Source organism: Scatophagus argus, chromosome 8 (genome assembly GCF_020382885.2).
Source record: "Scatophagus argus isolate fScaArg1 chromosome 8, fScaArg1.pri, whole genome shotgun sequence".
Taxonomy (NCBI): domain Eukaryota; kingdom Metazoa; phylum Chordata; class Actinopteri; family Scatophagidae; genus Scatophagus; species Scatophagus argus.
Genome location: NC_058500.1, coordinates 3,733,757 through 3,761,539, shown reverse-complemented (window position 1 = coordinate 3,761,539; position 27,783 = coordinate 3,733,757). Strand labels below are relative to the sequence as shown.

At 41.3% G+C, this 27,783-nt stretch overlaps 1 protein-coding gene across 1 annotated transcript; it reads left to right on the top strand.

Moving 5' to 3' along the window:
• Positions 1 to 27,783, top strand: LOC124063566 (formin-like protein 13). The gene is made up of 17 exons (XM_046397345.1): positions 1 to 242; positions 1,067 to 1,195; positions 1,786 to 1,860; positions 2,212 to 2,385; positions 2,478 to 2,635; positions 3,631 to 3,819; positions 4,095 to 4,740; positions 5,061 to 5,223; positions 10,520 to 10,631; positions 13,439 to 13,529; positions 15,578 to 15,664; positions 18,625 to 18,777; positions 20,638 to 20,767; positions 20,878 to 20,910; positions 21,292 to 21,389; positions 22,370 to 22,453; positions 27,332 to 27,783. Exons 1-17 carry the CDS (start codon positions 168 to 170, stop codon positions 27,431 to 27,433), a joined length of 2,499 nt encoding a protein of 832 aa, XP_046253301.1. The 5' UTR covers positions 1 to 167; the 3' UTR covers positions 27,434 to 27,783.

Sequence of the window (27,783 nt, the reverse complement as noted above, 5' to 3'; positions counted from 1 at the left end):
GACACAAATCACTGCTGTTCTCCCCGGCCAGAGAGGCACATCCCAAAAACACAAACTAAACTTCCTTCATGTACTTTGCCATAAAAGACGATTACGATCATTCAGTTTTTATTTATTTGTTTTGTTGTTTGTATTTGCATGAATTTTTGTGGAAAATCTGTTAAGTTATGATGCCAAGTTTAGGGTTAAAGAAGAAAGAGAATCTGTCCAGAATGGATAGATACTCCGAGGACTTGCCACAGGTAAGATTTCACTTTTCACACTTAAAAAGGAAGCATCAAGTGTTATATTAGAAATGAGCATGTCCATGAGAGTGTAAAAATAAAAACTTCTGCAACTGTCAGAGTCACTAAACTTCAACAACAGCTTTAGTGCAGTCGGCTCCAGAGTTAAACAGTCTGACATTACTGAAAGGCTTGCATTAGCGTCAGGCCTGTGCGGTAAGATGAGACAACATTTTGGTTCAGTGTGTCAGAGACTCTCGAGCATGTTTACTTCCTCAATTCAACCTGACTTCCCTGCTGTTAGTAGTTTCCCACAAAGACGCACTTTTTTACTCGGAAACTTGACAGACAATGACGGATTTTAAAAAGCGTGTTCCTGTAAAAGCACGTGTTTGACAGATGCAGATGCTGATTGCACTTTGCGACATAGTGGTTCCTCTTCACAATTCCACTGAGCTGAGTCTGACTAATCTTGTCCCTTATATCAACCATCACACATATGTGAGAGTACTCTTAATCAGTGCTTCTGTGTTATTGGAGCCACATACTGCATGACAGCCAAGTCAAAGGCCTAAAGGAGGTTTTAAAATGATTTTGGAGCACTAATCTTGCGTTATTTCTTAATTTAAGGACAAAAGTTTTGTCATTTCAATTGGCCTTTTAGGTAAATGTGTACCATAATTAATAACCGTTAAAATAATCGTTGCCTTGTACTTGTTATCTGTGTAATGACAATAAAGTTGAATCTAATCTAATCTATTACAGTATGTTCACCTCTCCATTGTGGACGTAAAAAGAAACATTTATCAGACTTTTCCCCCTCTTTGGTGGATTACTTTCAGTTGAGCAATGAGATGCAGCTGAGCATCATGAACAAGGTGAAGAGTGGCGAGTTGTCCATCGAGGATGCTCTGAACCAGGCCAGGAAGGACGGGAACGACCTGCTCAAGCAGAAGAGCCTGGCCCAGGAGGTAGCAGCATATTAAATCAAACATCCTCAATATTTCATGGCCTGTGATCCCAAAATTCTCATGTAGACTTGAGTTTGATTATGACATAGTTTTGTACTTTAATTTGAGAATATAGGAAACTATTTGTAGCCAGTTGATCACACCTATGTTCAAAAAACTAGATGTTTCTAGTCTCAGTGCTAACCTGGTCCCTTCTCCACACAACACATGGACATGGCATCCATTTAATTCTCTGCCACTTTGACATGCAGCCTAAGCGAGACCTCGTTTGCTTCCTTTATCGCTTTGTGGATGATGCGCTTGAAAAAAGTGAGTTGAAACCGGTTTTGTGTAATGACAGACTTGTATCTTTGTGTGTCTGCTGCTCCTCAAACATTACTGTGATTAATAGGCTGCTCAGCCTGCCGGATCTGTTTTAAAATAAATCAGTCTCCGGGCAGTTTGATTCGTCCAGAGGCCAAGAGGTGTTTTTATGACCAAATACAGCGTTGCAGGAAACAGTCAAGGGACAAAAGATAGACGTGCTAAACATACCAAAAGGTGTTTTCCCATCAGGTTGTAATATCAGATGTTTTTGGCTGTTGTTGCAGGAACAGCAGCCCTCACAGTACAACTTCAGTGTTCACAAGCACAGCCACTACAGGTGGCAGAAACGGGTTCTTCAGGTGAGTGAGGTGGAAAAAGAAACAATAATAATAATATGTGGTGCTTTTAGTAGTAACGTGACATGATGTTATTAGATTCTGTTTAGTCCAGAAACCAAAGTAATGAACAAAATAAATCTGTACCTGATACAGTGTATGAAAAATTAATTGAGCACCAAAGTGATTCATCTGTTCATCATGAACGTCTTACCCAAATTTTCTGATTTCCTGGTAATCCATCCACTGGCGTTTGAGATATTTCAGTCTGCACCAGGCTCAGATCAGAAGATCACATATGATCATTTTCCCTCAGCTGGACCTGCAGCAGATGTGCACTGATACACTAATTACCTTCTCATTGTAACAACACAGATTGATTTCAAGACCAAAATGCTGTGCAGCATACAGAAAGGCATCATCAACCGACAGTTTCCCTTCTCCGCTGTCAAGAGCTGTGATGACGGAGCAGGTTCCAGGTTCTCCATCTCCTTTAAAGGACATCACGATTATGAACTGGAGGCCACTTCGCTGGAAGACAAACACAAGGTGGGCCTTAGGCTGCTTACCTACTCACTTGCTGTTTATTCATGCTTGCATAAGGACTTTGCTCATGCAGGTGATTCTCTGTGTTTGAGCAGATTATTCAGCTTGTGAATCAGATCATTTACGGGAACATATACAGCGATCCTGAGGAGGGCACTGCAGAAACACTTCAGCAGCCCCCAGCATCACGGAGCCTCCGGGAAGGCGTCTTGTTGCTGCACCGGGGAGGCCTGGCGTCATTCAGATGGGTGAAGTACGGATGTGTCCCTTTTATCGTAAAGCACCTGAAACAACAAATGTGCAGCGCTGATGAGAAATTATGTGTGACTACAACTTCAGTCCCGCACCTTCAGTTAGTTTTTTATTCACTTTACAAATCCTGCATTTCTTTACTTAAATCAGCGTTGTGAATTCTTAGCACGGGTCTGTGAGTGTCTTCAGTGTTTCATCATACTTTGCTACTGACGACAACATGTAGAGGTGCTCATAGACAGAACCTTTAAACAGAGTCAGGTTGGCTGTTTCTCCCGAAGCCAACCTTCTCCTGGCTGTAGTTTCATATTTAGCTAAAGGACAAACGTGAGAATGTTGTTAGTCCTCTCATACACACTCAGGGCAGGAAAGCAAACAAGTGTATTTTCCAAAATGTCCACCCTACTGACTCTGTAATCAGACCGTCACGGGTTCTCAGTTCCCAAGTAAAATTCTATTGTGAATTTATTTCCTCATTTGAACATTTCCTGTTTTGCCACTACAACAATGCTGACTTGGTCCTTCCTCACTCTCACCTGGTCCTGCCTCCTCCTCCTTCTCCTCCTCCTCCTCCTCCTCCTCCTCTCTCTCTCTCTCTCTCAGTCCATGACATTATTCTAACTGAACACTGAGTTTCTGTGGGCAATGCAGTCAGGTAACAATTCTTATTCTCACCTGAACCTGACTGTTTTGTTGAAAACAAAAATGAAACAGATAAGATTCATTTATGGAAACACTGACATTTTGTACAGTAATACACAAAACTGAAACACTGCATTAGCATAAAAAATGTCTCAACTGCCAAATCCATGCTGCATCTTAAACAGAACAAAACAGAGAAGGACGTACACAATGCAGCATGACGAGTTGTCAGCTCAGTTACCTTCACCTTAGGGCTAACCTGAAGTGTACGGCGCATACTGAATGGAATCGGGGCGCGGCTCGGATCCTCTCGTTGCAGCTTACATTACACATTGCTCCTCCACTTTGTTCCAGATACGACGTCCAGCTCCACCCAGGCCAACTGACGCTGGTCCCCGTCAAGCGACGAGGCCCCGCCAATGGTGAGGCGACATCATCGGTGCCCGTGTCCATCGTGATTCACCTTTCAGATGGTGACACCAGCGTACAGAAACCTGCCAGCTGCGACGCTTTCACTCTGATCACCCACAAAAATGAGTACCAGTGAGTGAAGATTGTTAGGATGTGGAAATAATCACAACAACAAGCGTTAATGGATTCTGTCTATCACACCAGCTTCTTTTCAGATTTGCGTGCAGCCTTGTAACAGTGTGTAATATCAGTCAACAGGCTTTTTTTTGTCGCAATGAATTCATTTTTTATTGTAGCAGTTATGATGCAGCCTGGTTTGAGTGATAACGTCATACATTTAGGCCTGTTATTTACAAGACCTATCTCTGGCTGATGAGGTTAAGTTAGGTTTCGCTGATTTATTGCAGGTTCCGGGTGCCTGTACCAGATCAAAGCTCTGGTCCCGGGACTGTCCAGAGTGAGCGTGACGCCTGGGTGCAGGCCATTGACAAACTGTGTTCAGACTGGAAGAGGAAGTCAGTGGGTGAACACACGTCTGTGGGAACAAAGGGTCTACGAAAAACCAGCATAGCCGAAGACACAGAGAATACCGACACAGATCCTGAATCCAGTGGTGAATTCGGTGGAGGAAATACGAGTCGCACTTCTCCCCCTTTTGATAATGAGAATGCAGACCTCACTTCTAGTGGCGAAGATCATTTATCAACCGGTGCCCAGGGTCAAACTTATCCCTCCACTGGTGATACAGAGCCTGTTCCTAGACCTCACACCCCTGGGAAGGCTGAGGTACCTCCCGTCCCATTACCAGCCTCTGCTGGTGCTGCTGCCCCATCTTCACCCACCTCCCCTCAACCCCCACGCATACGTACCGCCCTCACACCGCCCTCTTCTGCAGTCCCAGAGTCTCTTGCCCTTGAACCAGGTTCATCGAATGTGAAAGGGCCTTCGTCTCAGTGCGTCCCAGTCCCCCCACCTTTGCCCATAAAAGCGAAGACAAATTCAAGAAAACAACGCACCAAGGCTTTCCACTGGGACTTAATCAGCTCAGAGAAGGTAACACTGTCAGTTAAACCCTATCCCATCAGAAGATACTAAATTACCATTAGTTCACAGTTAGATACAAAGCTCACTAAAGTTTCATTAGTCTGAATGATTCATATTTAAATGCAGCATTTTTATTATGTTGGCAAGCACAGACAGGTCAGTTTCAGCTTGGTTTCACTTCATTATTCCTCATTGCATCATTGCTGGGAATCATTCTTTGTTTTGACTGTCAATTACTGCTTCCCCGGCGTTGCTCTTTTCTAATGTTAACATTGATTTACTGATAAAATGGAGTTGTCTCAGCACTGAATTAATTTGTTTCTCGGCAGATTGAAAAATCATTTTGGATACAAGAAAGCAGCAGGAGGATTGAAATCGACACAACTCGCTTATTTGAGCAATTTGCTGTCAAAGATCTGGGGAAGTTTGGAGCAGCAGAGCCGAGTAATGCCCAGCATATTATGCTCAACCAGAAGATTGCACACAACTTCAGTAAGTCACTCAGCAATGAATATGTTTTTGAACATTGAGGTGAAATTGCTTATAAATATTGTCCGCTGCAGCACATCATTTTCAACATTTAATGACTGAAATTGGATTTCCGCAGCAAAATAAGAAGTATAATTTCCATGTTGTAATGAAAAGGCATTCATTCAGATTAGGTCAAATAAAGGAGCTTATTCCTTCTGTGAATTGGAAGTCGCAGTGTAAAATAAGACAAATCTTCCCACAACCACCAGAGGGAGCCACCACAAAGAAAGAAGAACCAGGATCTCTGCAGAGGCAGAGTTAATGTCAAGCTCTTTAATTTTCATAAATTAGACTTTAATTGTCCAACTAAGAGGAAGCCGATCTGAGAGGTCTTTTAGGGGAAGGCCCATAAATGCTGCCACTCTGCTCTTTTAAAATGATGGTTGAAGCCATAATGATGTCACAGAGGCTGTAAAGCAGATAGATGGATGTTCCTCCCATGTGTCTGCAGGGGGCAGTGTGTCACCGGTGCTGCAGTCAGCCATAACCGGTCCTGCAATCTGCAGAGCTATTGTGAAGTGGAACATATTCTATATCTCCTCTAATGGCTTTTCACTTTTGATTAACCAAGTGAACGTGGCTTGTATATTTCAAGACCCGAGCCAGGGGAGAACATTTCAGAAGCTCCTCCAAGAGGGAATCAGTGTGAACGTGTGGACTGGCAACATAATTAGAGTTCACATGTTCATAAAATATGTATAGGGGATCTGAGCGACAACAATAGCGATTTCACGTCTTGATACAGAATACCTCAGCGTTCGCAGTTTGTGCTCCTCCCTGAGCTGGAAACTTTGGTTGTGTCAGGAGCTGAGTGATGAGGGCCTGCAGGCAACCCGAGGCCGTGCATCTTTCTGCTGCAAGCCTTAGAAAAATTTAGACATTTGAAGAACAAGGGAAACTTTCTGTTGTGCTGTCTGTCCTACTTTGGTTTTACTTTGGTTCTTTTAACATCAATGTACAAACTGGCATTTTAGCAGTGGGGGGAGGAAGTATTCACATCCTTTACTTAATTAGTAAGTAGCAATATAGAAATACTACAAGTCCTGCATTAAAATGTCACTTAATTGCAAGTATTGAAGTTGGTATTATAAGCAAAATATAGTTGAGCTATCAAAAGTAAAAGTTTTCTTAATACAGAAAAATGGCATCTGCGAGTGTTATACTATTATAGATTACGTTATTGGATTATTATTGCTAACACAATAATGAGTCAACAGCATTTTATGGTTGTAACTGGTCAAGTTGAAGCTAATTTGAACTCTTCTTGGGTAGTTTTGTGTACACATTTAAGATTTTATCTTATTTATAATCTCTGATGTTTTGTATGTCAAATCTGATCTACTTGTAACTAAACTGTGAGGTGAAATTAGGTCTAAATCCTCTGTCTAAAGTAGCTTACACTTAAGAAAAGTGAGACTAAAGAACTACCTACATTACATCACTTATTATTTGACCTACAGCAATTGGAAAGACAACCAATAAGCTTTTGTTTTGTAATAAAAACAGAATCAGGCCAAAGGTAGTGTAAACCCACTGAGGTGTCACCCTTGTGAACTGTTTGAGGACTTGTGGACTTGAGTTTAGTATTATGACCATCACCGTCTTGGGCGGAGGGCGGTGCGGAGGAGGATATTCTGATCAGATCTGACTGAGAGCTTGAGTATCACGCTGTGGCGAGTTGTTGTGGAGAGTTAGTAGTAGCCATGTCCTAAAACATAACCTGCTTTATTGTCTACTTTACTCTGAATGTCAGCATAATTGATGAAATGAACATCGTGCTGTATTGAAGAAGACTTGAAACTAGCGAATGAGACCATAAACTCGTTAGAAAACACTTTACTGAGGTCATAAATCAAGTGAGCAGTGCAGTCATTTTCTCGTAATCCCACATAAATCTGACTTCTTTTTGAAACCAATGGAGTCGCCCCCTGCTGGCCATTAGAACGAATGCACATCCCATCCATATTTTATACAGTCAAGGGACCTAAGGCGATTTCTGCCGGTTTACACTTTGAAAACACACTAAGTCCTCCAGGATTCAGCTGCCAAGAAAAGAATCTGTTAGGACATCTTCTTCTCTCCTTCCACCCCTCTCTCTCTCTCTCTCTCTCTCTCTCTCTCTCTCTCTCTCTCTCTCTCTCTCTCACACACACACACGCACACTCTCTCATGGCATCCCCCACACAGTCACGCTCACATGCCCTCCCTGCACTTGTTTGCATGTTTATCACCACAAAACTGTGCTGGTTATTCGGCTCATATTCTTTGCCACACTATTAATTCACCTGGTCCCAATATGTGACACAAGCACATGATCAGTAAGTAACAAATAAACTGTTAATTAGAGTCAGGAATAAAGCTGCCACTGTGACTGTTTCCACTGTGACTTTAAATTCATCACGTTGTTTGCATTTACACGCTGAAGCAGATGGAATTTGACAGCTCGAGCAGGTGGTCGTACTACTGTTGTACTGCGGTTTTGAGTGGTTTATTCTGGAAATCAACATGATCCTTGTGGGCAAGCAAGAACATCGGCTGCATCAACACTGAGGACAACGCTGTAATGATCCCTGCACTTATTTATAGCATTCTGTGTGCTCTACACAAATTCAAAAGGCCTTTGACGATGAGATTGTAGCCTGTATTGATTTTTCTGATTGCATTCTTTGGAAAAATGCCCACAGAGCAGACGAGAGACAGCCATAAAGGCTTGTGTGGTGGGATATTGTAATAGCTGCAACTGTCTCTCCTCTGCATGTCACCACATCACATAAATCAGTTTAAGTTTTAATGAGGTCTGATCGAATCAAAAGGTCCTCACAGAAACCAGCTTCCGCAATATGTCGGTCTCACCCGTCACCTTTGATCCAATCAGTGATCAGCTCCTGCACAACAGAGAAAAAAAATATTCTGTTACAAGTAAAAGTCCTGCATACAAAATCCTACTTCAGTAAAAATACACAAGATGCTGCAACTTTCAAAAGTCAAAGTACTTTTTCAGTAGAAAAATACCTCCTGTGACCGATATATTGTTGTATTTTATGTGATTAGATTGTTAAAACTGATGCGTCAGTTCATAAGCAGCATGTTACTGTTGAGGCTGGTGCAGGCTGAGCTAAGTACTACAGTTAAGTATTGCAATCCAGTTGTTCCTGGCCTTGTGATCAGGCCTCCACGAGCCATGAGATAAATCTGCCAGTGATGAAATGTAACTGTGTTGTACAAAAGTACAATTTTGAGGCAGAATTTTCTTTACTAGAGGATTAACATTTTATGCTACTTTATACTTCCACTCCACTCTATTTTGGAGGCAAATGTTCTTCTTATGACTCCACTACATTTATTTGACAACTTTAGTACATTTAACATCAGATAAGATTTTTGCTCATAGGTGACTTTCACTATTACCTAAGTTTCTTTTTATTTTAACACAATATTTTCACTTTTACTCAAGATGGACTTTTGGGTACTTTTTACAACACTGTTAAAGAGAAAGGACAAATGAAAAAACAAATTTATACCTTTCTGAAAAGTTTGCTATTTTTCTGAAATGTTGAATACTTTTACTTCTTTTGGCCTCAGTTTTTAAATGAAACTATTTGAGAAGTTTAGAGAGGAAGTGGAAGTCTGATATCTGAAAGGTGACAGGTTTTATAAGATCACTGTTTAATTGTAAAATCTCAATCTGAAAAGTAACTGAATGTAGTTGTCAAATTATTATTCTGGATTAGAAAATACAACATGTTGCTTCTCAGCTGTTGTCGGTTAGAAATGTCAAGCAGCATAGCATCTAAATATTCAAATACAAGTACTTAAGTACAGTACTGAAATGAATCTTTCCACCACTGGGTGAAATCCGTTGAGGTTTTGAGTGATCAAAGTGTTTTTCTCTTTAGGATGGCTGTTTAATGTGGTTATGGTTTACCTTGAGAGCCAGTGTGCAAGCTGCCCATTTATTGACTGGAAATGTCGCACTCCTAATTAAAAGTACACCTGTGGCTTCCTGCACCCGGTGGGATACACTCTCCACCTCTATGCTCTCATTTGTCGGGACAATCCACAGTTTGTCTGAGTGCCAATCAACAAAGGCCTTGATTTGCACTTGTGTGTGTGTGTGTGTGTGTGTTTTCAGCCAGAAGCCTAAGCCTCACTCTGGAGGACACTAGCAGCGCTCAACATGATTTGGATGTTTGATGCTTGTGATTCCTCATTTGAAAACGTGACACGACAGCCTCTGTTGGTCCTGGTGAGGGAATAACTGTGTCGGGGCTTTAGTGTCAAGGATTCAGAGTTGTGTCGATTACTTTGTACCTGCAAAAAAGCATCTCGCCTAACATGATTATTTTATAAACTTTGTCATGGGTATATTTTTAATCATTCTGATGATTTGGATTCAGCAATAGCACAGCCTTTAGGGTCAGTTAAAGGAATAGTTATAATAATAATAATGAGAAGATCAATACTCTGTGTCTGTTCGGTATGAAGCTGGAGCCAGCAGATGTTTAACTTGGCTTGGCAGGAAGGCTGGACACATGGGCGTTTGGGCCTCTGCAAACGCCTCTAAAACTCATGAATTAACATATTTATTTCATGTGCACAAAAACAAACACATTAAAACAACAAGTTAAGGTTTTAACTACTCTTGGCTGGGCCAGCAACAACAGCTTTTGATAGGACTAAAACAAATAAGATATAAAGTGTTAATTAGCGAGGTGAGGCTAGCTGTGTTTCTGCTAGGCTAAGCTAACGTCTCCTAGCTGTAGCTTCGTGTTTAATGCACAGTGGTGTCAATCTTCTCGCTCAGCAAGACAACTTATTTTTTATTGCATGCGAAAGCATTTTTGCACATCTTACATGTAAGGAAAAGTTTTGACCACAAGCTGGTTGACAATGTCACAACTTAATGAGAGAAAGTTGGATGTGCCAGTCAGTCAGAGTCCGACTGGCTCGAGCAGCTCAGCTGTGTTTTTTCACCATGCATTTTACATACAGCTCACACAGCAGCTCCTGAATTATGCAGAGGTATTTTCTTAAAAAAAAAAAAAAAAATTTAAAATCACATCAGCTTTGACTTGATAAGAATGCAAATTTGTGCATTTCCCTCAGGCATTTGGGGAAAGTAATTAAGCAAAGGACCCTTTGTCTTCAGAATGCTTTTTGAGTCATTTCATCGCAGGATAAGAAGACTATCTGTCAAGAGGAAAGCTTTCATGTACTGTTGAGTGTGTTGACTTTTTCAAATCTATTGTTCTTCTAGACATTTTCCTCAAAAGTTTTCCGGTGCAACCGGGAGAGCTGAAGGACAAACTGTTCATCGTTAATGAGGAAGATGGAGGCCTGTCTGATGAGCACATCACCTCTCTGCGGAGGTATGAATTTGTGCCAAAAAAACGCTGATTTGTATTCATTCCTCGTCATGTCGCAAATGAAGCTGAGAGGTGAACGACTTTTTGTGCCTGAGTCCATGGGAGGGTTGCATGTGTTTTCATTGGCAAGAGACAAGACCTTTGGAAACAAGCAGCTTTGCAAATCATCGCCAACAGATGCGAGAGCACGGTACAGTCAGGACAATGTGAAACAGGGGAAAACACAGCCAGTTCAAGTGAGGAAGACACATAGTTTGCACTGCAGTCCTTCACAGTGTTCTAATACTAAATAGCAGATGCCAGAACCTTTTACCAGAGCAGCTCACTAATAAAAGTTTTATCCCGGGTTATTTGTGGAGATGGAAACTATTGACATGCCCTCAGGAATATAAGTCTGAAAGCGGGTAAAATGCTTCCTGATTCTTACCTGCAATTTACTCAGTGGCTTTGGATGCTGACCCCCTGGAAGGCGAGTGTGATCTAATGTACGGTGTGGAGGATTTTATTTATTCTTTGAAAACATAATATATATTTTAATGCATCGTGGCGTAGGCCTGAGGAATACAATCTTGAAAGAAGCACTCCCAACAGGTGCTGCAATATTAATGACCAGTGCTACTCTGGTGGCACATAGCCAGGCTCATGAAAAAGTGAATGTCTTCGGTCTGAGGTCAGAATGCACGGAAATGACAGAAGGAGGAAGCCCAGTTTAAGACGCGTGGGGTTCAGATTCAGTGCAAGCGAGTAAATGGCTGTTCCCATCAGAGTCTGGCTGTTTTATAGAAACTGACGAGGACCATCAACGTTACTTGGCTTTTAATCACTCGCCTTTCTCCAGGCCACTGGAAATCAGTGTAATGGCATCAGATCAGCGGAGGGAGTTAAAGAACATGTGGTGACACATAGAGACAAAGGTCAAAATGGGGAAGTGTTTGTGATGGAGGAAGAAAAAGAAAAAAATACCCCCAGTTGTTCCATAAATCTTTTAAATCAAAATCTCCTACCTCACCATCTTGGTCAGCTTGGCTGAAGGATGGGATGTTTTTCTCCAGCCTTGAAAAAAATTAAATACACACCTAGAGGATATAATACTGGATGTTTAAATCTTATATGCCAAAGTATACACTGTATTTCCACTAATAGATGTTAAGATTTTTTTTGAATGAATCTGTAGGCAGTGTGGGACTTTTAAATATAAATGAATGTCTGTCACATTCAAGCCTTGGCCAAGTGAATTCACACATGCTTTCTAAGTCTGTCCCTGCCAGTTAAGTCTCTCTGTATGTATACAAGAGCTTTTAATTGTGGAATCAGTGGCAACTTTCCTGTGTTGATGTGTAATTACTCCAACTGCCAAAAGGGGGAGACAAAAGTTCCACACTGCATGTTTTAGGAAACAAATGAGGCGTTCCAAACATGCAGACGAGGAACAGAAATGTGGAGTTTAAACGTGTTACTCCACCTGTGTGTCCGGTTTGTAACCTGTAACCAGTGAAGCCATCATCCAAGCTGGCATGTGGAGCTGTCCACCGTCAGTGACGCTTTCTGTGCTGCGCCTCACCATTCAGCGCAAATAAATCAACTTTACAGTACAGATGAGTACGAAAGCTCAAGACTTGAGACCCTCATCTGGTTGGGCAAACTGGTTTTAATAATATCAGTGTAAATAAATCATTTCCTAAAGTAAAGTCAAGGAGTTACTTCAGAAACACAGAAAATTTGAAACCTTATGAATCTATTCAGGCAGTAGAAATTGAGTCCATAACTCATTATACAATAGACTATACAGGCGCTATATATTTCCAAGATGCACTGTTTCCTTTTCCCAATAAAATATTCACCACAGCATCTATAAAGATCTGGGGTTTCTACTTTTTGCAAATGTTGCCAGACTTCCCTTCATTCTCTCTACTAAGATTTTTTTCCATGTGTGATTATTTTTGTGTTTGTGACTCTATTGTCCCTGTTTCCAGTTATAACCATTATTTTTACAATAGCAAAGGATCAAATGACTGTGTAATGTGAAAGAGGTCTCGAATGGTGGTAAATCCTGCAGTTCCCCTCAGCTCTACAAGCTGAACAGATTTTCTTCACTTCACAGTTTTGGTTTAATGGCCCGCGGCGTTAGCGGCTCGCTGTCATCACCATTGTTTTTGGTGGCAGGAGGAAGCTGTTTTAATCAGAAAAGCTTTGGTGCTGAGCAGATTATTAACAATAACTTTATGAATTCATAGTCAAATATATGCTAATGTTGCTATGCACCTATGCTAACATCTTAGATAAACTTTAAAGGTGTTAATACTTGCTCTGCTGTGTTTATAGCGCATAAGTGACAAAAAAAGTTTAAAGATTAACTTAACACCATGAATGGAAAGCAGTCTTCTGCTGCCTTCTCTGGTCTAATTTCACCTCTGAAACAGACTGACTTAAATTTGCGCTGTTCAACCTGTGAGCACACCCACCTGTGGTGTCACCTGTACATCACTGCAGCAAGGTGAGAAGTTGAACCACTGGAGATCAGCAAGGACAATTTATTTTCAGGTGATGGTTAAGTTACTCCTTAAAGACTTCTAACACTCTTTTAGTAATTTATTCATTACGGATTATACGGATAATCTTTAAAACATATTTTTTGTTATCAGATGATCTAATATCATTAATGATTAAGAAGGTGTCGGATTTAGCCAAACAGCTAATGTGTTCCTGCCATGGTGCCATCAGGAAGCAAAAGGGTCATTGGTTAGACAAGTATTTTAAAAACTAGTATGTCATCTAATGGTCATATTATTATGTTTGTTTATATGTTCAAGGTACGTCCCTACCACTGACGATGTGGAGATGTACAAATCCCACACGGGACCTGTGACAGAACTGCATATCGTGGACCGGTACATGATGGAGGTACAGTTTTTTATTCACCATATTATGTGGAATTAGATAACGGGAATTAAGAAAGTCCTTCGCATTTCTCTTGTGACACTAACACTTTTTTTAGGAGGGCTTGCTGAGTCTTCAATCACCTGCCTCCTCGTTCACACACCGTGGGTGTCATGACAAGCTCTTAGCATTCATCTGGTTATCACCTCCCAGCACGCCTGGCAGTCATCTGACCTGCGTGCTGTTAACTAAAGGTTGCAGGAGGGGGTAACAGATGAACAGCAGGATCAGCCCACAGTGTCTTTCAGGAATATTTGACACCAGACATGAGGGATTTCATATGTGAGAAGCAGGGTGGCGTCGCCTATAGAAACCTCATATACCTCTGCAGGCGCATGCCTTCTGTGTTAGACTGTTGATAGGCAACATAATCACCCCTCTTTATTGCTGCCAACTGAAGCAGGTATTCAAATATCACACTTAACAGAAACTGAAATGACATCCGTTGAAACTCCAAAGATTAGAGGTGATTGCTCTTTCTTTTTTTCGAAATTTAATGTTCTGCAATTTTCAGTCATTCCACACATTCATTGCCCCAAAATCAATTAAATTATTGAAGAAAATGAAAGGGCTGGCACATTCTGTATGAATCATCACAGTTTCACAGTTTTTAGCGTCATCGTTACTTAGAGTTAAGTGTGTCCTCCACGAGCCGCAGAGGATAGTCTATCTCAGCTGCTTTCTGTACCACACTCTCTATTCCCTCGTGTTTTGGCCTGCTGGTGCTTTGCAGTAGCCATACGAGCTGTGTGGCTCTACGGATGGAAATGTCTGATGGGCAGGCCTAACAATTGGTCCAAAACTTTGCTCAAGAAATAGCTCAATAAGACTTACAATAAGACATAGACTGCCACGTTGTACTGAGTTCCCACCCATAAACCCATCTGACTCAGTTGAGAGTTGATTTCAGTTTCAATTTTACTCTCTTTTTAAAGGCATCAAATAACTAATTAAAACCAGGCTTGTCAGAAAAATGAACATTTGAACATACATGAGCGTGAACAGAGCTACCTAAAATGACCATCTTTGACGTGTACTTGGATCCCTCTGTTGACAAGGAGGGGGATTGTTTTATGGGCTATACAGCAGCCGGCCACCAGGGGGCGATCCTGATGTTTTGACTTTATTTTTGGGGAGATCACCTATTATCCATCTTTAGATACACTCATTGTTAATTACCTGCTAAAGGAATGAAATTCCCATCAGCCTCAACTGTACTTTGTTTGTTTATTGTTAATTAGCACACCAAGATAAGACAGTGAACATGAAGAACACCTGCTAACGTCAGTACGTTAGCATTGTCACCGTGTTAGCATGCAGCAAAGTGTTTATGTCTTAATCATTACTTTAAATGCAGTGACTAATGTGCGAGCACAATTTTAGCCCAGAAGGAAATAAATAATAACAGTGTTATCTTCGCATGGAATCACTGTGATCTGTTAACCTCCCATTAGAAATATAAAATGTGTCAGAAAATGTGAGAAGATGAGGAGAACGGTGCTCGAGACTGTGGAGGATGACATAATCTGGGACGTTTATTTTTATAAAATAGCCAAATGATCACATGGCCTTGATTTCTAAGACTAATCCTAACATCTCCCCTGAATATCCGTCAGACAAAGTGCCCTTTGGCTTTTGGGAGATGGTACCTGAGCACGAGCGAGGCAGTCTGACAATGTGGAGTGATTTATTAGAGGTTAGCAGCGACTCAAAGGTCGACTAGGCAGCTCAGCCAATCGTTTCAAGGTGTCAAGCCTTCAGTTTCTCTATTAAATGAGCCTGTCGACAAGCACTCTACTTTTGCCTGAGGTAATCTCGTCAAAGAGCTTGAGCCTGTGAGAACAAGCTCCAGCCGTCCGGCGGCTGTATCTCATCACAGCATCTCCCTGCAGCACTGCTTTTTGAATAATACTGAATTAATCACATGGAAATGGGTTGTGTGATGATGTGATAATTGCACTCTCTTCAGCATACACACAGCTTATTACGCTCACATCTTTTCCCTCCTACAGATGTGCAACATCCCATACCTGAGCAGGCAACTTGACCTGCTGCTGACTCTGCGAGAGCTCCCCATCAGCATGAACGACCTGCAGCCTGTGAGTTCGCTCAGTCAAATCAAAGGTCCAATCAGAGGCTTTAAAGTCCGTCCCGTCCCTACAGGATAGAAAAGGGGGCAAACCTCGACCTCCGCAGCCTGTGGTGAAACACGAAAATGCAAATTCATTCCATACTGCAGGCGCTAATGTTGAGCCACACTGTAGCTTTAGACATAAATGAAAAGACTATCTGGGGACAAACTGACATTAATACATGAAAGCTTTTTTACCTTCGGATTGAGCTTTATGTTTGAAGCGGTGGGTGAAGTGGCTTTCTATTCTATTTGCTGGATGGTTAAGAGACTTTAAAGCAGAAAGGCATGAAAGCCACTTTAAGACCCTCTCTTAAAGTGACAAAAAGATGGATCTTAATCAAATCAAGATCCGTTTTTCTGTTGTGGTGGTGTAAAACATACAAAGTTTTTATCTTTTTCAGTGAAACCCACAGCAGCGTACCACCCTGGGTTTTACCAGGGAGAGCTGTGGAAAAAAATTAATCAATTTAACTTCTGGGGTGTCTTCATAGATAAATGCTATTAAAACAGTTCAGGTAAAATTAAATAAAAAATACATAAAGCTAGCTAAAGCTTTTTTTTTTTTTTTTTTTTTTTAGCTTATTTTAGTGTTTCTTAACCTTCACGCATGCAGTCAAATGTTTAAGGCAGTGAAAGTGCACAGATATTTCAGGTTCATCATTAGTCAGACTAATGGTTAACACTCCTATAGAGGATTGCTGTTTATTGACACTGGAGGCTGCAGGGTGTGAAGATATTGCAGTCAGACAAGAATACCCCCCAGCTCCTCTGCTTTTTTTATACGTGATTCTCTCAAGCTTCTGTTCCTTTCAGCATCAGTGCCTCAGTCCTAATCTCTTGTCTGCTGACTGTCTGAGAATGAAGAGAAACAATGGATAAGAATGATGGCACTGTAATCCATTGACTGTGACAGCAATTTTTCTTTGTCTGAAACGCAGAGACAAACATATCGTGTGCAGGCGAGATGACTCAACAGGAAAGATTAGCGATTTCATTAAGTTTCAATTTACTTGGGGCTTTTTCTTTCCCATGTTTTTCTCTTTTTATGCTGCATCGAAACTTAGATTTAATAAAAAGAAAAAAAGAAAAGGTCACTTTTTGATCAAACTTTGGTATTTACATGCAGGTACTCTGTGACTAAAAAATATGCTGCTTTCCAATCTACTGTCGTCCACAGCACAGTGTGTCACAATAGGAGGTTAGGGTCTGTTCTGGTGCTGAATTCTCCAAATCCTTCAATCCTCTGACACGACAGACTTGTTCAAACCCAAACATTAAGGACGATTAAGTTGCCACCTGACTGACAGGGCTTGAGGAGAGAAAATCACCGGCTACAATGTACTTGCTGATGCTAAGTTTCACCGCCGGTGACTAAGGCGGCTTTTGCTCTGCGCTGCGAACCTGGATCCTTCTTTACACTGTTTGCTCTGTGTGAAGCCTTTTCCAAATATGAAAGAGAAAGGTAAAGAGACAAAAGTGAGGCCGGTGATGCAGTGAGCAGAGAGAACTCCTTACAGGGAGGCATCCCCCGAAGCTGTGGTGCGCTTAAATTTAAAACCAATTGTAGCTTTTTCAGCAGCCTCCTTAATCACACCTGCTCTTTCAAATTAAAGTCACAATGAAATGAAAAGTGCGGGGTGGGGTGTTTAGATGAGTGGTGTGTTTCAAAGATCATCTACGTGATTGGCAGAACCCAAGGGTTTGCGAGATGATTAGCGTTATTCCCTTCGCCTGTGAGTGGTGTTAATGTTGTAGCTGATTGGCGTGTGTTTAAGCAGAAATGTTTTCAAGCAGTGTTTCTTGTTTTTATTTGAAAGGAGAAAAGATTGAACAACTGATTTGTAAATTGTACATCTAGTTGACTTCCTCCTCACCTCCACCTCCACTCCCACGCTGGGTCAAGCCTACACCCACACCTCCATCGCACGCAGTGTTAGCTCAGGAGGTGGAGGACGAGGAAACCACACGTGGCTCGAGACACAAAGCAGTAAAAGTTTTGCATGACTGGAGGACTTAGGGGGTAGTTGCCTTAAATGCCCAGGCCCTTGGCTTCAACATGAGTCATCCAAAATGCCGGAACATTTCACAGGAAGAGGAAAGCCACAGAAAAGCATCATGCTTGCAGTTTGTTCTGTAATAATCTAAAGAGTAACCTTTCGACTTATTCTGGTACTATAACTGAACTTTGATGGAAGATATGATCGCACTCTAAGAGCAGGCTGTGTGACGTCATGGCCTGAGCTGTTTCAGTTGTTTGTTTTGCTTTATACAAACTACAGATGGTCCAGTGCAAAGCCAGTATGGTGTGGCTGGATACCTGAGTCTGTCCCACCGGTAGGTTTTGGGAGGTTATTCTTAAAACAGGAGCATATGGTGGGAGTGTTGTTGCTGGCTGGCATGGACCTTGTTTGGAAAAGCAAACTATTTGTCAAGGACTTTGATTCCCATGGGGTCAGCTCCTCTCTCCCCCCACCACACCATTAGCAAAAGCTAAAATCCCAGTTTCATTTCTTCTCAGTGTGATTTCCATCCATATTCAACAGGGTCTGTTCAGAACTGGTTAAACTGAGCGATATTCTAGAGGGATATTCATACTTGACACTATTGCATACCAACTAATAATCTTGCCAGACAACGAAGCCCTGATTATTCATTTTATGAGGTCATATGGGGTGTTGTGAGCTTTGCTGTTTATCCTTCTCATGTAAAATACTAAAAGCCTTGAGTTATTTTTGTCTCTGCTTTGTCAGCCAAAAAAACCCAAAACAAAACCAAAAAACAAAACCAAAAACAACCGTCTGCCTTTTGTTTTTCTCTCTCTCACATTTCACCATTGTTGTGTGGAGAAATGAACACCAGAGCCAGTATGCAGTTGGATTACAGAACAAAATGACTTTGCTCTGTGCCCCTGTGTTTGTCTTCCAGCTGATTAACCAGAAGATCAGAATGTGCACACAGCTGAACAACTGCAGGTCATTTGTTTCCGTGCTGGAGTACCTCCTCGCCATTGGCAATTACCTCAACGAGAACGCCAGAAAGGAAAAGGCCAAGGGATTCCGCCTCTCCTCCTTAGTGAAAGTACGACTCCGCCGCTATTGCCTGACCTTTGATTGAGTTGCAGCGCTGGGCTAATAAGACTACTCATTGATATACACGGCAGGGCTTCTCCCGTCCGTCGTCCTTCATGCGGCGGTCTCTCAGGTTCACTCAGGTGTTTGACACACTCCTCCCGACAGGTGTGTGATTGTGCCACAGTCTGCCGTCGTGGGAGAAATCAAACTTTGCACAACGTGTGACCACTCGTGGGTGAATCTCTTGAGCCGCCGTCAGTCAGTGGATCCGTCTGTTTGATCTGATCCGTCTTTTATGTAAAGGAAAAGTTTGAACTTGTGGGAAATACACTTTCTTTAGATGAGGTAGATGAGAAGCCTGTTCTCTTTGTTTAGTCTGTATCTGTAATTGATGATTATGAAACCAGACTCAGAAATATAAATTATATATTACAAATATAAAAGAGGTGCTGGTTGGTGGATTCGGTTACTTTTGGACAGAGTCAGGCTAGCTGCTTCACCCGGTTTCCGAAAACCGGATGCTGGCTGTAGTTTCATATTTTACTGTTCTGATGTGAGAGTCGTGTCAGTCATCTCATCGGACTCTGAACGAGCCAGGGGTTAAATGCGTTTCCCAAAATATCAAACTGTTTCCATGAAGGTTCAGTAGTTGTTCTGTTTGAACTGCCTGCGAGAGTCTTTTCTTCCTTTCTCCAGATTAAGTTTGAACCACGCTTTGTGTGCGAGTCCCTCTTCTGGGAAGGTTTAAGGGGCAGCGCTCTCGGCACAGAAGCAAAACGTCCTCTGCTCAATTTAATGAAGCCGAGGCCTTGTGTTCCCTCAGAGGCGTTTCCAGGTCTAATTGAGAATAGTAAACTGCGGCTGCTTGAGACAGACTCTCATCAAATTAATGACCAACGGCTTCCAAGAAAAATGTATTGAGTTTATCTCAGATCTTTTTCTTGCTTTTTACTTTTTACTGAGCATCAATACTTGCTGCATGTCTTGTATATATATATATAGCTAGTCCTCGGGGGCCGGACTGGGCCTTAAGTTGGTAAACAACATAACCTAGAAAGAGAACACGAGTGCCTATCACAGCATTAGAGAGCTTCCTCTTGCATTTCAATTATATGGCAGCATGAGGTGCAACTTGGCCTGAACTGCAGAGTGATAATTGACATTTTATACAAATCTGTAAAAGCAAAGTCACTGATGGTACCCTTGCTGCTGCCAGTAAGTATGAGTAATAGTTAAACATAAGTAAATTACATAAACACATTAATGGAAGAAGTATTCTGAAATTTTACTTCAGTCAAATACAAATACTATAGTGTAAAAATATTGCGTTACACTCCGAGTCCTGCATTCCAGATCTTACTTAAGTAAAAGTACACAAGTATTAACAACATAATAGAATTAAAGGTGCTCATTTTGCAGAATGCCCTATTTCAGGAGTTAAAAAACATTTTGTATTAATAATCTGACTCTCCAAAGTTATAAAAAATAAAAAGAACAAAATTTGATTCTGACATGTAGTGGAGTAGAAGTACAGCTCAAATTGTACTCGAGTACGGTACAGTACGGTTAAAATGCACACAGAATTTACAAACTGTTTCACATTTACTGATATGTGAGGTTACGCTGGTGTTAGCACTCACAGCAAAGTTATTTCAAGTATAAAAACTGCAAGGTAAAGCAGAATCCATGCATTGCTGTCCTATTAACTGGCCTTCAGTGAAGAAGCCACACACACACACACACACACACACGAGTGTAGCCAGTGCAATGCACACACACCTTGTTTCCTTTGAGTCCTTGTGCTGTGTGTCAGGGGACCAGAGGTTAGTGCCCTTTTCTCTTCACTCTGTGTTTTCTCCATCCCCAGCTCTCTCAGCTCCGCGGGAGGGACAGGAAGTTCACCTTGCTTCATGCCCTTGTGGAGCAGATCATGTTGCATGAGCCGTGCTCGGCCACTTTTACCCAGGAGCTGGCAGAATTTGAAACTGTCCCGGGAGGTATTTGCTAATCAAGATTTGATCAAAGCTGAAAAAAAATCTGTGTGGTACTTTTAATCTGAGGTCTGTTAAGTGAAAGTGTGTGTGTCACTGGTTTCTCTTTTGGATAGCTTCCATCAAAGGCCTGACCGCAGAAGTAGATGGTGAGTAGATCACATTTTACTACTGTGTCCAAAGAGTCAGTTTGCTGAGATCACCGTAATGCTGACCCTCCTGTTTGTGCCAGTGTAAGTCCTTTGTGAGGGACCGGGATAGTAACATTCACTAGATCTTCCTGTAATTGTAGTTTCAGTATACGTTGTCGAAACACAGTGATCTCGTTGTCGAGGGAACATAGCGGCTCAGTCCAATAAATTGTCTGTATGGATGACGACTTACAAACAGTTGCCACGAGCACAAATACGACACATCACAGGATCACGCAGGAGACAGCATGTGATTTAAAGCAGCTATTTGCTCCAGTGGTCAGACGTGATGGATGGTAACCAAAGTGTGTGTGTGTGTGTGTGTGTGTGTGTGTTCAGTCCTGAAGAATGAACTGCAGAAACTCATTCAGTATAGAAAAACTTCCAAGAAGAAAAATGCTGGAGTTCAACACCCAAACTTCTTCAAAGACCTGAAGGTGAAGCAGTAAATCTCGTGTTTATTATTTATTTACACGCTCATTTAAAGGTCCAGTGTCTGTTCTTGTAAACAAATGCAGTATTGATTCCAATCATTTATTTCTTGCTCAAATGAACTGTTCCCTCTCTGCTTTGCTGCTGTCAGTCAGTGGTCTTCGTCTTTTATTTTATGGGCACATTGATGCCTTTTATGGAGCCGTAACACAACGAGGGGAACAAATGCTACCTGGATATTTTGTACCACCTCCCACCACTGACCCATTCCTTCACTGACTTAATATTTTTACAAGCCTCACGCACACTGACAGCACAATCTCGCCATAGTGACAGGAGTGCAAATGTCCATTAAGTGTAAATCCCCACAGATGCACTTAAAATGATTGGGGGGGGGAGGGAGCAGTTTATTGATGACTTAAGATTTCTTTAGTATAAAAAATAATTCAGAAGCTCATCATCTGTTGCAGTGCAGACAGGAGCCTGACTTTTCATGATGCAGATCTGCTGAAATGTTAAAGTGTGCAGGATTTAGTGGCATCCAGCAGTGGAGTTTCAGACCGCAAACGACTGAACATCCGTCGTCTCTGTGGCCACTAAAAACTGTTGTTTCTAGTCTGAGCGAGAACGACGTAAACACGGTGAATGCAGGAGCAAAAATCACCCTTATTATTATTAAATTCATTTTTTAACATCTTTTACCTAACTTGGTTCTCAAATGTCAAACTGCTCCTTTAAATTATTTCATGGACTTCATGAAACATGACAAAGCAGCTCGATTTTATAGTAACTGTTTAGATTCCAGGAGGCCCTGATATGATTGCTTGATGAGAAATATCAAAACTTTCCATGCTGTCTTTATTTGGCTTTCAGCTCAGCGTTAAAAGTGTAACTTCTGAGAGGTAACAGTAAAGCCTGAGCAATGATCGCCTGAATGAATGAACAAGCTCACCAGGGGTCCCTTGTGCTTTTCCCTGCTCCCCAGATGGCAATTGAGAAATACAACACGGATCTCTCGGCATTGACGAAGACGTGTGAGGAGATGAAGAAACTCTACTCTGTCATACTGGTAATCCTTGAGTTATTATTTCAATATGTCTTCTGAACAGCCTCAGAGATGGATTGCCCTCCATCCCAGTAGCGTGTAGACGGCCCTCTTCAAGTATTTGTCACTGTATCTCCCCACACTATGCTGGGAGAGTACATATATTTCAAAGGAAAAAAAATCCCCAAGGTTGCTGCTTTTTCGCGAGGTGTCCTTTAGGGCCAACACAAGGACGCAGTGCATGGTGATCTCCACATCATTTAACACCAAGTGCCACTGCTTTGCAGCTTTTAAAAATGCTTTACTCACTCCTTTGGATCGCTCCTCTCAGGATTAGTGAACTTTATCTGCTGTCTCCTGTGTGGGACTGTGAGCTCATCCTGACCGTTAACGTGTCACATCGATGAACGGTCCACACACGATTAAAAATGAGTATGGCTGTAAGAGCACCCTGATGGGTTTCTGATAAGGTTTTAAAAGCAACATTTTAGCCCAAAAGGACACTTGTGGTTGATTGCTTTGTGGAAGCCATCTGTAACTTTTTCGCATTTGAATGTAAATACACTGGTGCAATGTTACAGTGCATTCATGTTGGCACTTGGGATTTGGTTCTCTCCAATGCTGACTGGACTCCACTGACACCAAAAATGATGATATTCTGTGTGAGATCTGCACTCGCCTTTAAGCGTTTGTCTCAATGTCAGATTTCTCATAAAGAAGATTCCACACATATCATCGGATTTAGAGGAGGTACCGATCCCTGTGTATTCTTTTATCACATTGTCTCTGATGCGGGGGGTCATTTTCTTTGTTCACTAACTTGGTTAGATTAGGTTTATAGAGCTCAAGCCTACTTTTGACATCTTAACAGGTGCTATGTCTTTCTTTTTTATGGAGCTCCCACCAAAAACAATCAATACAAAAGTAGTGCCTATTTTCTCACCCTCCCCATATCTCCATGGACAATCCATCATCATAGAGAGTCCACTTACCCTTCCCACTATGTCTGAGCTCTGAGATATTATAGTGTGAGCTGTGAGCTATAGACCTCGTGGAGAATTGTGTTATATTAAGCCCACAATTAGATTCCTGTGCACTGCAAACTTTTTTCCACAACTTGCACACGAGTAAGTGAAGGGGAGTGGGGGTGGAGGTGGGGTGGGTTTGGGGGGGTTGGTTTACAGCACCTGGCCAACGTGCTGTAAAATAAGGACGTCCTTCTGATACTCAAGTGCCATTTTCACAAACAAGAGCACCTTCAACTCTCTTTATCGGCGTCTTGGTAATGTATTTTAGAGGCATTTTTCATTCTCTTAAATGTAAATATGCTCTGACAAATAAAAAACAAAAAACTGGTATCTGTGGATGTAACATGCATATAATAAGCCCATCCATCATTTTATTTGGTATATTTAATGTTCAAAGAAACCTACATATCTGCCAACACAGCTGCCCTCACTGAGCATGACTGAAGTCAAGGCTGGGCGGATATAACTCTAAACATATTAGCGAGCTAGAGAAAGAGTGGAAGAGTAAGTGCAGCCACCGTTTCCCAATGCTGACATGCTAGAGCGGTTTATTTGTGTATTTATAAGACTAAAGAGAGCTTGATAAACATCCAGTTACCTCCCAACTGGAAGTAGTACTCCTGAATGCTGTCAAAATCAAGCTACTCTTGCTGGTTCTCCGGCTTTACCAGCTCCATATTTGACATCAAACAGCGTCAAGCCTTCAAGATATCCATATTATTATTTTTTTTTCTTAACATAAATTACTTCCCTAAATATTATTGAAAAAGGCCTGGTGGTGTAGCGGCTGTGGCCTTTTAAAGTTTAATAATTTGACCTTTAACAAGTGTCCTCCTTAGGCCAGGAGTTGTTTTTAATAACCAGGAATTATCCCTGCATATTTAAATCAGGGTTGGACCTGTGGCATCTGGACAGTTTTTAAAAATATATTTTTTCTTATCTTTTGCAATTAAGTTTCAAAATATACTTTTTCAACATCCCCGTCAGTCCATTCTGTGTCGTCTTCAGTGCCATCAAGCATCACTGATCCAAATCAAACCAGTGGCATTTGAAGACGGATACAGCCCAATCCTTAGTTCCCAGCACCACCTGCGTCCCCCCCCCTCCCCCTCCACCGATTTCACCGCATGCGGATCCAGTTCTAATATTGTGTGGTGAAACAATAAACCCTTTCTGGGGGCGCTGGAGAAAATGATTGAGACTGACTGTGCTGTGCAGAGAAGCAGGCTGGGGAAAAGGCGTCACATTTAGTCACATCTCGTCACAGGGAAGAGAATTCATAATGATGCCCTTGAATAACCAACATGCAAATTTATTAAACATAGAAGGAGCTCATTAATTTTTTGGCATTTGGTTTTGGAAGTCTATTGTTTTTTTGTTTTTTTTGTAGTTGTTAATGTGGAGGCATAATTTTAAAAAGTATCTCGTAGAAGGAGATGTTAATTTAACATGCTTTGCTGTAATGCATCCTTTCTAATTTCTGACAGTTTTATATATTTTCCAAAAGTCTGACATGTTGCGTTGCCTTGTCACAACACGAAAAGCTGGCAGCCATGTCACCTCAGCAGCTTCTCATATCTTTAAAACATAACCAAATGGTTTCCACCTCAGTGACTGCAGATAAGGTGCTTCTTCAAGCAAAGAGCTCAAATCTGCAGATTAAAATGGACACAAGATGCTTCTGCTGGGTGAAAAGAACATGTTAGTGTTTACTACATATATTATGTATAAACTCTGATTTACGCATTTGAAACACACTATATAGACAAAAGTATTGGGACATGTGCCTCTTTATTATTGAATTCAGGTGTGGTATGGGGACGGGGTTGTTTCTCAGGGGTTTGGACTCGGCCCCTGACTTCCTGTGAAGGGAAATCTTAATGCTTCAGCGCACCAAGACATTTTGGACAATGCTATGCTTCCAGCTTTGTGGCAACAGTTTGGGGAAGAACCTTTTGTCGATCTAGCTTCTCAGTCATCTGGATAGAGGTAGTTGGAGTACTAGAAGTGAAAGCAGCCTTTCCTCTTTAGGTTGCCGAAGACATTTCAACTCTCATCCAAAAGGCTTCTAGCACTTCAACTACAGCTGCAAAGCTGTCACTAAAGTCCCTATTGGTGTAATGGTCATGTGTCCAAATACTTTTGTCTATATAGTGTATATAGCTTCTACAAGGTGGATTTCTTGTGCCAGTTATTCTTTTCTGAGGCCGCCGAGCGGATGAAGGAGCTTCAGATCTTACCACCACGCTACGATACACAAGCACCCAAGGCAACCAGCAGTGGATCTCATTATCCTTCTTATCCTCACTCGTTAAAGTGAACCACTTTGATTCACAAAACAGGCGCTCCCTTTATTCTCTTAAAGCTATTCTGAAGTGTGGCTATAGATTTGTTGACTTTATTGTGCGAAGCATGCTTTTGTAAAAAAAAAAAAAAAAAAAAAAAAAAATGTATGCAAATATTTAGCGTGCACAGAAAACAACACGGCAGGTCAGCCAAGAGAATATGCAAAGGATTGTGTTGACAAAACTCTTCTACCTCAGCTAATAAGTAATATTCCTGACAGATTGTGCAAAATATAGGGGGAAAGGTATGCAAATAGCCTAATTTACACATCTGATGCATGGAGAGAACAGGTGATAATAATGACTCGACATCCCCCTCTTACTATCAGGGTGTTTTGGAGAAATGGGCATCTTACAGCTGCGTAAAGCTTTCAGGAAAACGTATTAATAGACAACATACTTACTGCCAGCAATTACATTTTGAGCTTTTAAAAGACACTTTTTGCAGGCAGTTCAGGCATTACTCTGCCAGTGTTACTACATACTGTTTTAATGATAAATTATAATTAATTAAGCTCTATATGTATTCATGGTGATTCATTTGCGACACTTTTCAGTGACACCTACAAACTGACTGCTGTTTAATAAGTAATTTTGAGTTTAAATTTCTCCATGCTGAAATATGTGACAAACTTGAAACTGAAACCTGGAAACTGTAGTTGTTTAGTTCTCCACCAGAAAACTCTGATCTGCCCAAACCAAGTGAAACTAGGTGTTCTGGCCATAGAAGAACTTGACATTTGGGAAACTAAGATTATTTGCTTCCATGCTGTCAGCTAGATGAGATGATTTATACCAGTCTCACATCTGGATGGTAAATACAAAGCCACAGCCAGCACCCGGTTAGCCTAGCTTAGCATGAAGGCCGGAAACAGCATTCTGTCCAGTAATAACAAAATCCTCCTACCAGCGTCTCTAAACCTCACTTATTAACTCATTAAATGTCATTTGTTGTGAGGTGCTGATGGATGGTTGATATAGCGAGCACATCCTCTCTGTGTGTTTCTGGTGGGAAGCAGTTTCTGGAACATTAAGATATTTCAAAAACCACATATACTTAATAAAGAAGTACTGCACTGAATGTCATTTTAAGATCCGTTCGACATCATAAGAAGTAAAGAAAATGAGGAGAGCAGCAGCAGCAACTTCAGCCTGCACAGTCAACAGCATACAATAAGCCAATTAGAACAGTTAACTCTGTGACCCTTTCTGATAAAGTTTGACTTGAGAATCATAGTTATTTTTGTGCCCGTGACCCTTACCCACCTGTGTATAAGTATTAATTCAGCAGTGCATGTCTACCGCATTGTATAAGTACACTCAAGGAATGGGCTGCATGCTGAGGAAGCATATGAGGTAATTATATCATAAGACCCCTGTTAAGGAAAATATCCATGACTTAGGCACGAGGTCACTAATGAAAGTGACTGCAGCTGTTAATTGTAAAATGTGTTTTATAAGCTCTGAGGTCGCTGTCGGGTTAAAGTTTTTAACTTCCAAGCAGCTCATCCTGTGTTTCTTTTGTCAAGGTTAAATTCGGAGAGCCAGCAGATCAAGACTCTCAGGAGCTCTTTGGGCTGATCTGTCAGTTCGTCCACGACTTCAAGAGAGCCCACGCTGAAATTCTATGAGTTATACTGTGTGAAGTACTTTATCTGTAGCCACTGTGACTGCAGGCATGCTCATTAAACCAAACAGATCCCATCTTCTTAGTTCAGACACATTAAGACACAAAAAATATGAGATATAACTTTGATATAACTTTGCTGTATTTGATGTTAAAGAAAGTACTGCATGGATCTAAATATTGTTGTAACTATGTGCATTTCTCCTTTGTGTGTTGTACAGATATTTTATTTTAATGGACTTTGCATGTGATTCATTGTAAAACATACAGTATGAAGTGTACAGTGATGCTGATCTACCTGGATGAACAGTTGGAAATCATTTGTGTGAATATAAAACTGATCTCTGTCACGTT